The sequence below is a fragment of the Panthera onca genome, chromosome D4 (assembly GCF_046562875.1).
Source record: "Panthera onca isolate mPanOnc1 chromosome D4, mPanOnc1 haplotype 2, whole genome shotgun sequence".
In the NCBI taxonomy this organism is placed as follows: Eukaryota; Metazoa; Chordata; class Mammalia; order Carnivora; family Felidae; genus Panthera; species Panthera onca.
Window position 1 is genome coordinate 81,650,497 of NC_138351.1, and position 13,337 is coordinate 81,663,833.

Below are 13,337 nucleotides of genomic sequence, written 5' to 3' on the forward strand. Positions count from 1 at the left end.
GGAGGAGTCCAGGTTTCCCATTTCCCAGTGCAGTTTGCTGTGACAATATCCTTGCCACTTCTTTCGGCTAATATCAATCAGCTCTGTGCAGACAGGGCCGCTGTCTGTCTCGTTTCTGACTCTCTGGCAGCAGCAGCAGCTTGGGACCGGGCCAAGCAGGAGCTCCATAACTGTTATTCAGACTTGGCTGAAGAGATCTCCTTTGTAAAACAAATCAGATGCAGACCTGTTCCCGAAGCCAACACAAAGGTGTCATTTCAGGATTCTACAGACACCTCAACTACCAGAAGGGAGGGCTGTATCTGCCTATAAAACGGTGCGGAAGTAGAGAAGAATGCGAAATTTACTTGTCGCGTCACTGGGTTGATTTGTTCCCCGCGTAACTATGATCTTGTGTCCGTACAGGATCAGCCGCTGTTTATCAGGGACTGTGGCATCCAGGCCCTGCCCTGGGGACCCTGAACACAGGTCCTATTTACTCTTGCCCTCATCTCTGCCAGGTAGAAATTATTGGGCCCACTTTACAAGTGGCTTGCCCAAAGCCACACAGCCCACAACCGCTAGGGCATGGATTCTAGTTAGGTCTGTGCTGTTTTACCAAAGTCAGGGAGTTCTGACGTAAGAAAGAGCAATGCTATGCAATGATGTGTAATGATAATTTACTCGGTGCCAGGCAAGTGATGGGTGTGAACCCATCTAATTCTCACAGCAACCCCATGAAGGGTCATCTCCACCTTGCAGGTGAGGAAAAATGGGCCCAGAGATGCCAAGTCACTTTGCCAGGGGATCCCAGCCAGTCTGGAACCCAGGGAAGAGTGAGAGGCGGGGAGACCTCAGAATAAGAGGCAGGAATACAAGAGGGCCTCTGGGGCTGGGCTGGACTTGATAGTCATGTGACTTCGAGTAAATTACTTAAAACGAATTGTAAAACATTTTCATAAAGCAGACATAACATAAACTTTACCGTTTTAGTCATTTTTTAAGGGTACCGTTCAGGGCTATTAAGTACATTCATACTGTTGTGCAACACTCACCACCATCCACGTCCAGAACTTTTCCACGTTCCCAGATGGAAACTCTGTGTCTGTTAAACATGAACTCCCCATTTTCCGCATCCCCAGCCCCGGCAACCATCATTCTACTTCCTGTCTCTATGAATTTGACCACTTTAGGAACCTCCTGTGAGTAAGTGGAACCATATAGTATTTGTCCTTTTGTGTCCGGTTTATTTCATGTAGCACAATGTCCTCAAAGTTCATCCATGCTGTGGCAGGTGTCAGAACCTCCTTCCTTTTAAAGGCTGAATAATATTCCTTTGTGTGCATATACATCTTGTCTTCCGTCCCTGCATGGTCACTTGGGCTGCTGCCACCTGCTGGCTGTTGTGAGCAGTGCAGGTATGAACATGGGTGCCCTTGGACAAAACGCTTTTGAGCTCTTCAATTTCTGCTCCCAAAACTGAGCCGCCAGCTTTGCTCGCGACTCAGAGAAGATATTTAACACCCACACAGTGCCTGGGTCAGAAACCAGACAGAAGAGAGTAACTCCCAAACCCCACAAGTAGCCCAGTCTTGTTCCTCTGTCACCTCGGTCCACCCACTTCTCTCCATCTCCACTGCTGCTCCCCAGAATCTAAACTGCCATCACCTGTCACTTCAATGGTGGGTCACCTGAATTTCAACAGCCCCATCACGAGTCTGCCTGCTTCCAGCTTCCCCTTCCAACACATCTTCCATATCATAGCCGTGGCCCTGAACCCGTCCCTGGCTCTCCCACTCACTTCTTTCCAGTGCTTGTGGAAACGTCCCCTTCCCCGACAGACCTCCCCTGGCCACTCTGCTTACAGCTGTGACGCCCACTCCTCGCCAGCCTCTGAGTGCCCGCCTTGCTCTGTTCTTCACCACAGCCGTGCTGCCATTCATCAGAGCATAGATTTTACTCGTTTACTTAGCTGATGTCTGTCTCCTGCCCTCTTACCACCCCCAACCCCAATAAAGAATGTGAGTTTCACAAAGGCAGACATTTGTGATGGTTCTGTTCACCACTGGCTCCTCAGTCCCGGCACACAGTAGGCCCTCACTGAATATTGGCCAAGTGCGTGAATGCATGAATGACTGACTCCCCTCTGCCTGCAAGGTCACTGGCCTAGTCAAGTCCTTTCACGTGCCGGCTCTGTCCCCTCCAGCCCCTGTCCTTCCACATCCCCATGTGAACTCCAGCCAGACCACAAAGCTCTCCAAGTCCTTCCGCTGTATACTCACCCTGGGGCCTTTGCACGTGCTGTGGCCTCTGCCTGGAATGTCATTGCCCCCACCTTGCCCTGCCCTTCTGCGGGTGTGGGTGACCCCTTCACTGTGCTTCACAACGCTACTTTTCTCTCTTTTCTGAAGACTCTTCCACACTGTACTATGACTGCCCATGTGCTTATCTCTAGCTGTTTCTAAACTGCCAGTTCCACGGGGGCTGGATCATCTTGTTCGCTCTCAGATTCTCGGGGCGCTGAGCATGCTGTCGAGGCACAGAAAATGTCAAGGGAGAAAGGGAGCCAAGCTCTGAGTCTCCGCTGCCTCCCCTGCGGAGCGATGGCAAAGCTGATCCTGCAGGGCACCAAGGGGTGGACACAGCGTGTGATCTGTGTGACATCTGCCACCGTGCCCGGCATTGGGAAGGCATTTCACACCCGACGCTGACGTAACGGAGGCTTCGCATGCACTGGCGGAGGACCTGCTGTTTTCACTGTTCTAGAAGCCACCAGCTGATGTCCTGCCATCGTTTGTCACCTCTGGGGGCCACACTGATTAAGTGTCAGCCCCAGAGAGAATTCCTGTCCTTCCCTGTCCTAGCCATCCCATTTTGGCAGCTTGCCCGCTGAGTAGAGAAAACCTCCGAGTCCGCTCTCTTCTCAGAACCAACTGTGTTTATTATCAGCATGTCACGGAATTGAGAATGTCCAGGGATTCCAGGGACCAGCGGTGCTGATCTCTCATTTTACACCTAGGACACAGGTTTAGAGAGGTCTTCTGACTTGCTCACAGCTATGCAGCTAGTTCGGGACCTCATTTTCTCTTTCCTTTTGGCAGAAGTTTAATTCTGTTTGGTTGAAACTGTGGGGACCCTGAGGAATTTGGTAGGTTAGTCCAAAACTCTCACTTGGGCTGACCCAGTGAGACCAGTATTTTCACTGTGCCATGAGTGAAGAGAGGGGACACGTTTAACTTCTGTGACCTGCCAACTAACAGCATCGAGTCAGTTTTAGGTGTTGGGAAACTCTTGTCCCAGGGACCTTGTCTACTCTCCAAACAGAAGAAATAGAAGGGACTATTGACCCTCTCACTCTATCCCCCTAGACAACTGGCTGCCACCAGTGAAGGGATGGTGATGTCCCGCCCTGACCGCCACCACTCTCCTTGGACAGCTCCTCCATGGAGAACACCTCTGCCTGCCCGAAACTGTGCTTCCCTTTCTAGGGGCACAGGATCTTTGCTCAGACTGCTTTTGGGGGGGAAGAAGCGGGAGCAGGGAGTGGGTCTGGCACTCAGGCATTGGCAGAAGGATCAGGGAGGCAAGGGAGGGGTGGCCTGGTTGGAAGTGAACCCAGAACTCCCTCTCACTTAGAGGGAGTCATCAGCCGCCTCCAACAGGCTAATTCACAACCCCTGGTCCCAGAGGAAATCATTATGCCTAATTATTATTATTAGGCATAATGACTAATTAGTAAAAATAGCTACCATTTACCGAGTGCCAACTTATGCCTGGTACTTAATGCATATTATTTCTCTTTTCCTATTTTACACTTCTTTATTTTCTATTTTCCTAATTATCAAGTCAATATAGGTTCATGGGAAAAAATATTTAAAGATACCAAAAAAGCAGAAAAAGGGGGTAAAATTCACCCTTTGTTTCACCATCCACCTTCAGCCACTGCTAACGTACTGGAGTTTTCTTTCCAGGATTTCATCTGTCTTTCCGTTTCTCTTTTTCGTTGTGTGCGCGCACACAGTATGTGAGATTTAAGACAGCTGTGATCACATTCCCCCCCCCCCCAAATCACTTGTGACTCCCACAGTATCCTGTGAGTTGGGCACCATTATCTCCATTTCACAGATCAGGAACCCGAGGCTCAGAGAAGATAAGTAATTTGTCCAAAGTCGCACAGCAGACAAAGGGTTGGACGGGAATTCCTATCAAGCCTTTCTGCTGCTGAAACCTGTCTCCCCACCCCCCACCAACTCTGCCGTGTTGCTTCCCACACACCAAGGGAGAATCGGGGTCAGTTCTAACTACATCTCTGCTTCTGCGACCCCGTTCGCCTGCCCGTGCCCGCCGGACCACACTCTAGTAGGAGTTTTCGAGGCACAGAAACCGAGAGGCGTAGCCACAGGTGTAGGAGATGTAGACGAGTTTAGCTACGTCGACTCCACTGGCCAGTACCTGACTACGGGAAGCTGTGATGAAGGCATTCTGTCAGAAACCGGAGGGAATCTGTGTTTTCTGTCCGTATAGATATCTGGAAAGCTGAAATCAGAAAGCATAATGAACTACTGTTTGCAAGCTGGTGGGCACAAGACAAACGCAAGTAACTTCTACAGGGCAGCTGAGAGATGCTCAGGATGCCTCCGGCAGGGCCTGCAAAGGGCCTGGACACCACAAACACCCCGGAGGGGAGGGGGCCGTGAGAACCCGGGTTCCACATTTCCTCAAATGGTTGGAACAAAGCCCGAGGGCACAGGCGTCTCTAAGTTGGCACCGAGTGTGATAAGCGGGCAAGATAAACGTGTGGCCCTTCCTACGTGTCGAGCACGGGGCAGAGGGGATGTGAGACGAGTAAGACAGTGCCCCTGCCTGCACGGGCTGCCAACTGGCGCAGGGAGACACCTAGAGAAAGAGAGTTCCATTACGATGCGGTAAGTGCCGAGACATAGCTACAGAAACCCTTTTTGTTCAAAAAGCCGCCAGGAAGGGGATTCGTGACTGAGAAGACGCTGTGTGACGAAGGGCAGGAACGACCTGATTAAAGCCCATTGCCAAAATGCTACGTTCAGACAGACATACAACAATAAAGGCAGAGAACGAAAGACTACATCTTATCTTTATCTTATCTCTCTCAAATTTAGGAACGGTAAGTTGCCACACTTGTTCCCTTGATATTTTCCAGGATCTTCCTCCCTCGCAGTGTGAACAAGATGTCTAGAGTATGTTTTGCTTTGCTGCAGACAACGTTCACCTTGAGCCTTATTTCTGCACGCATGGGCGCGCGCGTGTGTGTGTGCACACGTGTGTGTGTGTGTGTGTGTGTGTGTGTGTGTGTGTTCCACCATCTGAAGGTTCGGTCATCTCTAACCTAATAACCAGGAGCTGTTGACTCTACCTTCTGGATCCTGCCAGAGCCACAGGATGCTGTGAATGTGCACGGCTTGGAACGTTCCCACCTTCCGTTAGGGGCTCAGATCCAGAAGTATTTCCTAACATCCACCCCTGCTAGTGCTGGGGGCCTCAGCCCTGCTTCCTGACTCCTGGAGGAGCCGCCACCCCATCGGCCCACCTCCCCCTGGGACCCGATCTCCTCTTGACAAATGGGGGAGGTCAGTTCTGAAGCCCCAGGCGCTGCCCCCTCAGCTCCCTAGCTCACTCACCCTCCTCTGTTCTGCCTTTCCTTCTCCCCCTTCCTTGCTCACTGCCCAGACCCTCTTGTTCTAATTATTCCCGACAGGAGTGACTCACGCTTCTCAGATGTAGGAACAGAAATGTTGTGGCTGCACTGAAAGGTATGCGGAAGGAAATCAGCAGACGCCTGAACTTCGGCCAGGGGGACGAGCAAGGATGACCACACAGGCCCCAGTGCAGCAGGAGCGGGGAGCCCCTCCTCTGCCCTTCTGGAAGAGGCCGAGGCATCCAGCTTGGGTTCAAATCCCAACTCTGCCTCCTGGATGCTGGGGGACATTGGGCAAGTCACTTGGCTTGTCTGATCCTTTCTTTTCTCATCCTTTAAATGAGGATAATATCTCTCTTGCAAGTTGTTGTAAAGATTGTGATGTTTTATATAAACATAAGTATACATATATATATGAGATTATATATACATATTTTTTATAAGTCATTTCAAAGCATTCACTTTACACACACGCGTGCACACACACACATACATGCACACACACACCCCCTAGGTTTAAACAGTGGCTGGCACAGGGCACTCCCCCACCTCTCTGGGCTGGCCATGTCTACACTTCATAAATCTGTCACACAGAACAAATGCACCGGTATAATAGAGAGTATCAGATAAATGTAAAGTATTTAAAGAAAATACTGAGGTGTATTTTTTCTTCTGTGCTTTGAACGGAGTAATATTTATCCTGTCATTTTACAGCTAGGGGCTTGCTGGTTTTCCCAGCACAGCTCAGGGATACCAAATATAACGTGGGTTAAATATACAGGCCGACTTGGCTTCACACACTGTGTATGAAAATGAAACATAAACGGCTCGGATTCCCACATTCCTGACGGAGCCATCTTTGGAAACAGCATTTTCTCTTTGAAGAAAGTACTAGCAACTAAAAATGTTCCCATGTTTAATAATGATCGTCAAAGGGACATGGACAACGTCTTGTCTTTTATACATTATTACGCTTTTAGTATACGGTTCATCTGGAGCGACACCAGCCAGCCCCTCGCAGCTGGAGACCCGCAGAGCCATGACCCTCTGCCAACCGGCTCAGTACCGTCCACACCTGGGGCCAGTCCCAGCCCGGCAGGTGGAAGCTCAATGGTCTTCACCCCGGCATCGTTCTTTCTGCTCTAAGCCTGGAATCCTCGTGCTTAAGAGGAAACTCAGATTCTAGCAGCTACCAACCCCTTATGGAGATGGTCAATTCCATCCAATGGGGTTCCTGCCTCAGTGCCCGTTTGGTAATCTAGGAGTTTCCCACTAGGACAACACCCTGACCATTACCCCCCTGCCTGTGCCAAGTCCTCGCCTGCTGCCTCTTCTTCCGGGACGGCAGTGGCCATTCTTCTGGCCACTTTGTGCCATCTGGGTCCAGCTGTGAATGACCTGAGCTCATGAAACCATGAGGCCACCAGCAACTAGTTGACGTGTTGACTGGCACCTGGCCTCCCATGCTCCTCCTGCCATCGTGGCAGCTATGGACCCAGGCGAGTCCAAGCTGTGGTTGGTCACGCTCTTCCACTCTGAAGAGCTCTGCGACTGTTCTGCGTCATGTTGCCCAAGCCCTCAAACCTCAGAATGTGCTGGCCTGTGCTGTCCATTCCTACCCAGCGGTCCCCTCTAACATTGCTGGTTTTAATGCTGTAATATCACATTTCCTGATACACGCAAATGTATATACACACACAAATATAAAAACATAGGTGAGATCACACAACTCTCAACCATCATCTCACTGTCAGAAATGATCACTGTTAATATTCTGGTAAATTCCCTTCTACTCTTATGCACATGATTTTGTCACATAGTTGAAATCATACTATACACAAAATTTTGTGGCCTAATTTTTATTTGGCGTTGTGTTATAAGCACGTATCTGCCATGTCACCAAAATTATTTATGGAAATCTTTTTTTTTTTAATGTTTATCTTGAGAGAGAGAAAGAGACAGAGGATGAGCAAGGGAGGGGCAGAGAGGGAGAGGGAGTCACAGAATCTGAAGCAGGTTCCAGGCTCCGAGCTGTTAACACAGAGCCTGACGCGGAGCTCGAACTCATGAATCGTGAGATCAGGACCTGAGCTGAAGTTGGATGCTCAACCAGCTGAGCCACCCAGGCGCCCCTTATAGAAATCTTTCATGACCGAGTGACTTCCCTCAAGCTAATGGCTATTTCAATTGTTTCTGATTTTTCACTACTTGGATATACATATTTAGACAATACATCTCTCTCATAATTTTGGATTATATCTTTGGTATAAATTCCCAGAAGTGAAATTTCTCAGTCAACAGGTATTAACATTTTTAAGGCCCTTGTTCTATAATCTTGCTTTAGTCCATGACCTTCTAAATTGCTAGAGAATGCAATCATAGTCACCAGTTCAAAGCTTTTCTATCTATAATCTTTTGGTTGCCATGAACTTAACTATTGAAATCACAATAAAATAGGGTGACACATTTTTCTATTAATTTCAACACAAATATGGGTTTAAAAATATTTCACATAGGAGTGTGTGGAACTAGAAGTAATGAGATTAAGCAATATTTTCAAGTGACCCACAGTTTCTTTCCTACTAATAAGAAATAGTCATTGAGATTTGTATCTCTAATTATTTTTTAGATTCTCCTCACAGCTATGAATCTGAATCTGAGTCAGCACCCTAAACAGCCAGAATTGGAAACAGCGAACTCTATTTTTGAGTTTCTTATGTAGAATGTGAACTTGGGATGAGCTGCTCAGAATTCATTTATGTAATAATTTTTTTTTGAAATATCTGTCTTCTCTGTGAACCCTCCCATGATTTCTCCAGGAAAAATTAACTACCCTTCCTCCCATAGCTCATCGCTAGTGCCTCATTTAACACTTGCTATGGTCTTCATCATATTTGAGTTATTTGTTCAACTTGCCCATCGGCTGGGAGCTCCTAGAAGGAACAACCTAGTGTGATTCCCAAGACGTACAATAGGCATGCAACATACAATAGGCATGCATAAACAGGATGAGGATCCATTTTCAATTTGCCAGGGAGCATGTGGATTCTGCCTTGCTCGGAATCTGGTGCATAGGATGGATCCGAAAGAAGAAACGGAAGGAGGTCCATTGCCAGCTCGGAGGCTGTCCACAGAGCAGTAGTCAGAAAACGAGAAAAAATACCAGAAAAAAAAATGTCTGTGGTTCCAAAATGAGAGAAGACCCCATTATTTCACAGATATTTATGGATTACTTCCCAGGTAGTAGGATGGTGTTAGATGATGGAATCCAGAGAGGGAGAGGAAGCTCCTTCTGCCTTCCCAGGGCTCAAGGGGAAATAACAGTGGAGGTTGGTTGCCGTGGTCCTACTAAAAGGTTATCCACGGATGAGGGAGAGGACATGTGCAAAACCGGGATAGACTAAGAGATAGTTTGGTCCTACATTCATCAAAGACCACCACCTTCAGTCAGTTATCTGCAGATCATTCAAGATTCTTCCAAACAATCACCACGCTGTGTCTAGAACATCCGCTCACTATTTCCATGTGGTAGCAAACTTTAAGGATGGGCAAGCCCTTTGAAATCTGCTAAATCTTACTACAAATTTCTCTAGGAAGTCTTACATAGAAGCTGGTTGGCCATGAAAAATCTATTACTTCTAACCAAATGGATATTTTAAAATATGTTATATATAATTGGGAGAAAAATGTCTAAGGCCTAAGGGTAAAGATTCATTAAGACAAAGCACAGAGGGGTGGGAAGCTTGGGAGTAAGACAGCCAGGAATAAAATTCCTGGGCTGCTGGTTCTTGGTCCTATCACCTTAACAAAATGCTTAACCTTTCTGGGGATCAGCATTTTCATCTGTAAAATAGGGATGATGATACCTATGTCCTACAGAAGGAAGGAAGAAAAGTGGGAGTATGAAGAAGAGGGCTGTCCATGCAGGTGAGGCACGGACATCTAGCACCCAAACAAAAGGCAGGTGCATTGCTTAAGAGAAAGGAGAATTCTGGTGAAACCAGCTGTCAGGTGACTTGGATTCCAGTCCCAGATTCTCCCACAGTAGCCACGAGACCCAGAGAATTCCATTCCCTCTAACAACCTCCATTTTCCCATCTGTAACATGAAAAGGTTGGAGGAGGCGACCTTATGGCTCCTTCAGGTTCTGACAGTTAAGCAGACCCTTTGTTTCTCTCTTCTAGAGTGTGTGAGGTGTTGGGGCACCTGGGTGGCTCAGTCATTTGAGGGCCTGACTCTTGATTTCAGGCTCAGGTTGTGATCCCAGGGTCTTGGGATCGAGCCCCACATGGGGCTCTGAGCTGAGCATGGAGCCTGCTTGGATTCTCTCTCTCTCTCTCTCTCTCTCTCTCTCTCTCACTTTCTTCCTCCCCAACTCATGCATGCACATGAACTCTCTCTCTCTCAAAAATAGAAAGAAAGAAAGAAAGAAAGAAAGAAAGAAAGAAAGAAAGAAAGAAAGAAAGAAAAAGAAAGAAAGAGAAGGAGGAAGGGAGGGAGGGAGGAAGAAAGAGAGTGTGGGGCAGGGGACAATCCCCAGCTAAGAGCATTGCCAACCCAGCCATCAGGACTGACCCACCTGCAGACTGCCTTGTCTCCAGGTTGGAGACTGCCCGTCCAACTCACCACACAGAGTAATTAATTACTACTTGTGAAAGATCCCACCACGTGCTGGTGTTTCATGAGCAATGAAGAGAGACCCATCTCCCATTTTGACAGTGCTGCACTGAACATTCATAAAATATTGAAGTAACTAATGAAGTCGTTTTTCATTTCAATGGTGGTTGTCTCTACTTATCTCTACATTTGTGTGTCCATCCAGTCACAGATTTCTTCAACTAGTCAGAGTGCCTATTATGGGGAACAGACATGCAGACGTGTTGCTTGTCCTCGGCTGGGGCTCCAGGCCCGTCCCCTTGGTACGTAGGTGGCCGTGTTCTCCCTGGGTCTCCACACCGTCCCCTCTCTGTGTGGCCCTGTGTCCAAATTTCCTCTCCTTGTGAGGACAGCGGTCCTATAGGATTAGGGCCCACCCTAATGACCTCATTTTAACTTGATTATCTCTATAAAGACCCCATCTCCAAATAATTTGGTCATATTTTGAGTCACCAGGGGTTAAGATTTCAATCCATACATTTTGAGAGTGACGTTATTAAGCCAAAAAAGGGAATCAACTTATTCATTCATTTGTTTGTGCATTCATTCTTCCAACCCTAATCGAGTCCCTACTGTGTGCCAGGCATTGCACTGGGTACTGGCGATCCAAAGGCAGTCTTAGCACAGAGGAGTTCAATTTGGCAGAAGCATCACCCACACAGACAGGTCACTGAGTGTGGCATACATGTGAAGCATGAGGTGGGCACAGGGACAGAGCAGCTCTCTGCTCCCCTGAGGGTTCAGGGCCACTTCCAAGGCTTCCGTGAGGTAGCCAAGAGATGAAAGGCTTGGGTAGAGCCTTCAGGTGGCAGGGAGAGAGAGGGAGAGAGAGAGAGAGAGAGAGAGAGAGAGAGAGAGAGAGAGAATTATTCCTGGATCTCATGCAGAGGACACGGCATGTGTGAACAAACAGGAGCTTGGCAGGAAGGGCATAATTCTGGAACTCAAGAAATGGGGACGGAGCCTAGGGCATGTGTTTGCAGCAAGAGAGGAGAGATTTAGGGTAAAGACTGATGTGGTAATTCTCATGCAAAAACCATGTAGTCGAGAAATCTCTCCCCTGTCCAAACCCAGACACCCAAGCACTTCCTCTCTCTGTTTAAAACACTACTAAGAACTAGGAGGCGAGAGAGAAGCCCTCTCTCTCAGAGAAGCTCAAATGCAGATCCCAAAGTTCATGCCCTGAAGTTTATGTCTGTGAGTGAGGCCAGCCTCTTGCGGCATCACTCTACCCCTATATACTCTTACTCTGCACACAATGCTGACAACTTGGTGAGCTCATCTTCAGACCATCACATAGCACAGTACAGCCAGCAAATAGAAGGGACGCCACAGGATGCCACAGCCATGCAATGTGCAGCGTAGGAAGTGACAGCCTGAAGGCAGAGGAGGAGGTAGAAACCCCTTCAGACCTCTTCCGGGGCACCGATACATCGCAGAACAATTTAAAACCAGTTTGCCAAATCATCATTCAATTAAAAAGCCAAATTCACTGAAATGTATTTGAGAAGCCAAGATACCCAGCAAGACTGAAAGGGTTGGGTGTTTAAAGGGTTAAACACAGACCACTTAGAAAACCAAGGACTCCAACTCCCCAGGGGTGCCCAATAGCCCCAGACCCACAGGACCTGCTTGAGGCAAATGAGTGCTCATGGGCTGGGCTCCCTCAGTGTTTTCTGTTGGAAGGGGCTTCAGGAATCACTTGGGCCAAAGTCTCCCTTTAGGCCCAAGAAAACGAGGCTCAGCGTGGGGCAAGGACTTGCCTGGAACCGCCCAGCAAGAGCAGAGAGCTTGAGCTGCAACTGGCTTCTCTTGACCCTGCCTCCTAGGGCTTTAGGGAAACGCCAGGTGAGGGCATTTGGGGCAGCTCCGCAAAGCAGGACCCAGGAGGACTCTGAATCCCGGAGATGTTCTGGGCTAGTGGAGAGAGGGGGCTGGGGCATGTCGGGTCCTGGGGTCGGGAGGACTGCTACGGCCACTGTGACAATCCTTCCTGCAGCTCAACAGTCCCATTACCTCTCTGGACCCTCCAAGCAAGGCGGTAAGGTAAGCAGGGCAGAAATTATTATCTCAGAGTGCAGATAAGGCAACTGAGGCCCATAAGGGGAGAGCTACTTTGTCCACATGATAGAGTGTGCAGGGTTGGAACAACAAATGTCATTATAATATTATATATAATAATATTATATACAATTATAAATTATTATATGTAATGTATATGTAATGTATATGTAATGTAATGTATTATATGTAGTATGTAATATGTATGTAATTATTATATGTAATGAATTATATAATATATAAATAATTATATATTTAATGTATAATAATTATATATTTTATATACATTATATTAATATGATATATATTAATATATTATATATTATATAATATATATAATATGTAATGAATTATATAATATATAAATAATTATATATTTAATGTAGAATATTAATTATATATTAATTATATATTAATTATATATTATAAATATAATATATAATTATATATGTATATATATAATATATATATTATTTAGTCATTACTTGGGCCAAAGCATGTCACCGAGCAGCAGTGAGCATCCAATGGCTCGATTTCAGATGCTAACCCCCATTATAGTTGCCTCTCTTTCTGCCAGTGCGGTAAACGTCCCCGCTTTTTGTGCAGCCCTTTAGAAACTTTCCAGTTCCTTCACAGTTTCCTTGTCAGCTGAGCGTAACAGTTTGGAAAACAGTGGTGCCTCATTACAGCTTCAAACCAAACACCAATTCCAGCTCTGTAGAGCAGCAGTTTTCTTTAGAACACATTTATCACTAAAACAAAGGGCTGTGGGCTTGGGAGCAAGTGATGTTTTGAGCTGTCAAGACAGCTGGAGATGTTTGGGAAAACAATTTTTTTTTTTTGAGATAATGCTTGCTTTGTAGGTAGGTACAATTTCAATTTTTTTCCCCCGTAAATTTACATTTTTTAGATTGCACGGGAAAGAACCGGGATATCTTTGATCGTCTCAAATATAATTACTGTTTTGACT

The 13,337-nt window shown here is 47.0% G+C and overlaps 1 protein-coding gene across 6 annotated transcripts in view; it reads right to left on the reverse strand.

Annotated features, from left to right (window-relative positions):
* Positions 1–13,337, reverse strand: part of TTLL11 (tubulin tyrosine ligase like 11) — a 237,035-nt gene that overhangs the window by 56,855 nt on the left and 166,843 nt on the right. For 4 of the 6 annotated variants that reach the window (XR_013551669.2, XM_060608799.3, XM_078436522.2 and 1 more), the window contains one exon: positions 4,432–4,515. The exons of the other annotated variants lie outside the window; for them this stretch is intronic. Coding sequence is in view for 3 of the 4 variants with exons in the window: in XM_060608799.3 (XP_060464782.3) it covers positions 4,432–4,515 (84 nt within the window). In the remaining variant the exon portion in view is untranslated. The remainder of the gene's footprint in view (positions 1–4,431; positions 4,516–13,337) is intronic. 6 annotated transcript variants of the gene reach the window in all.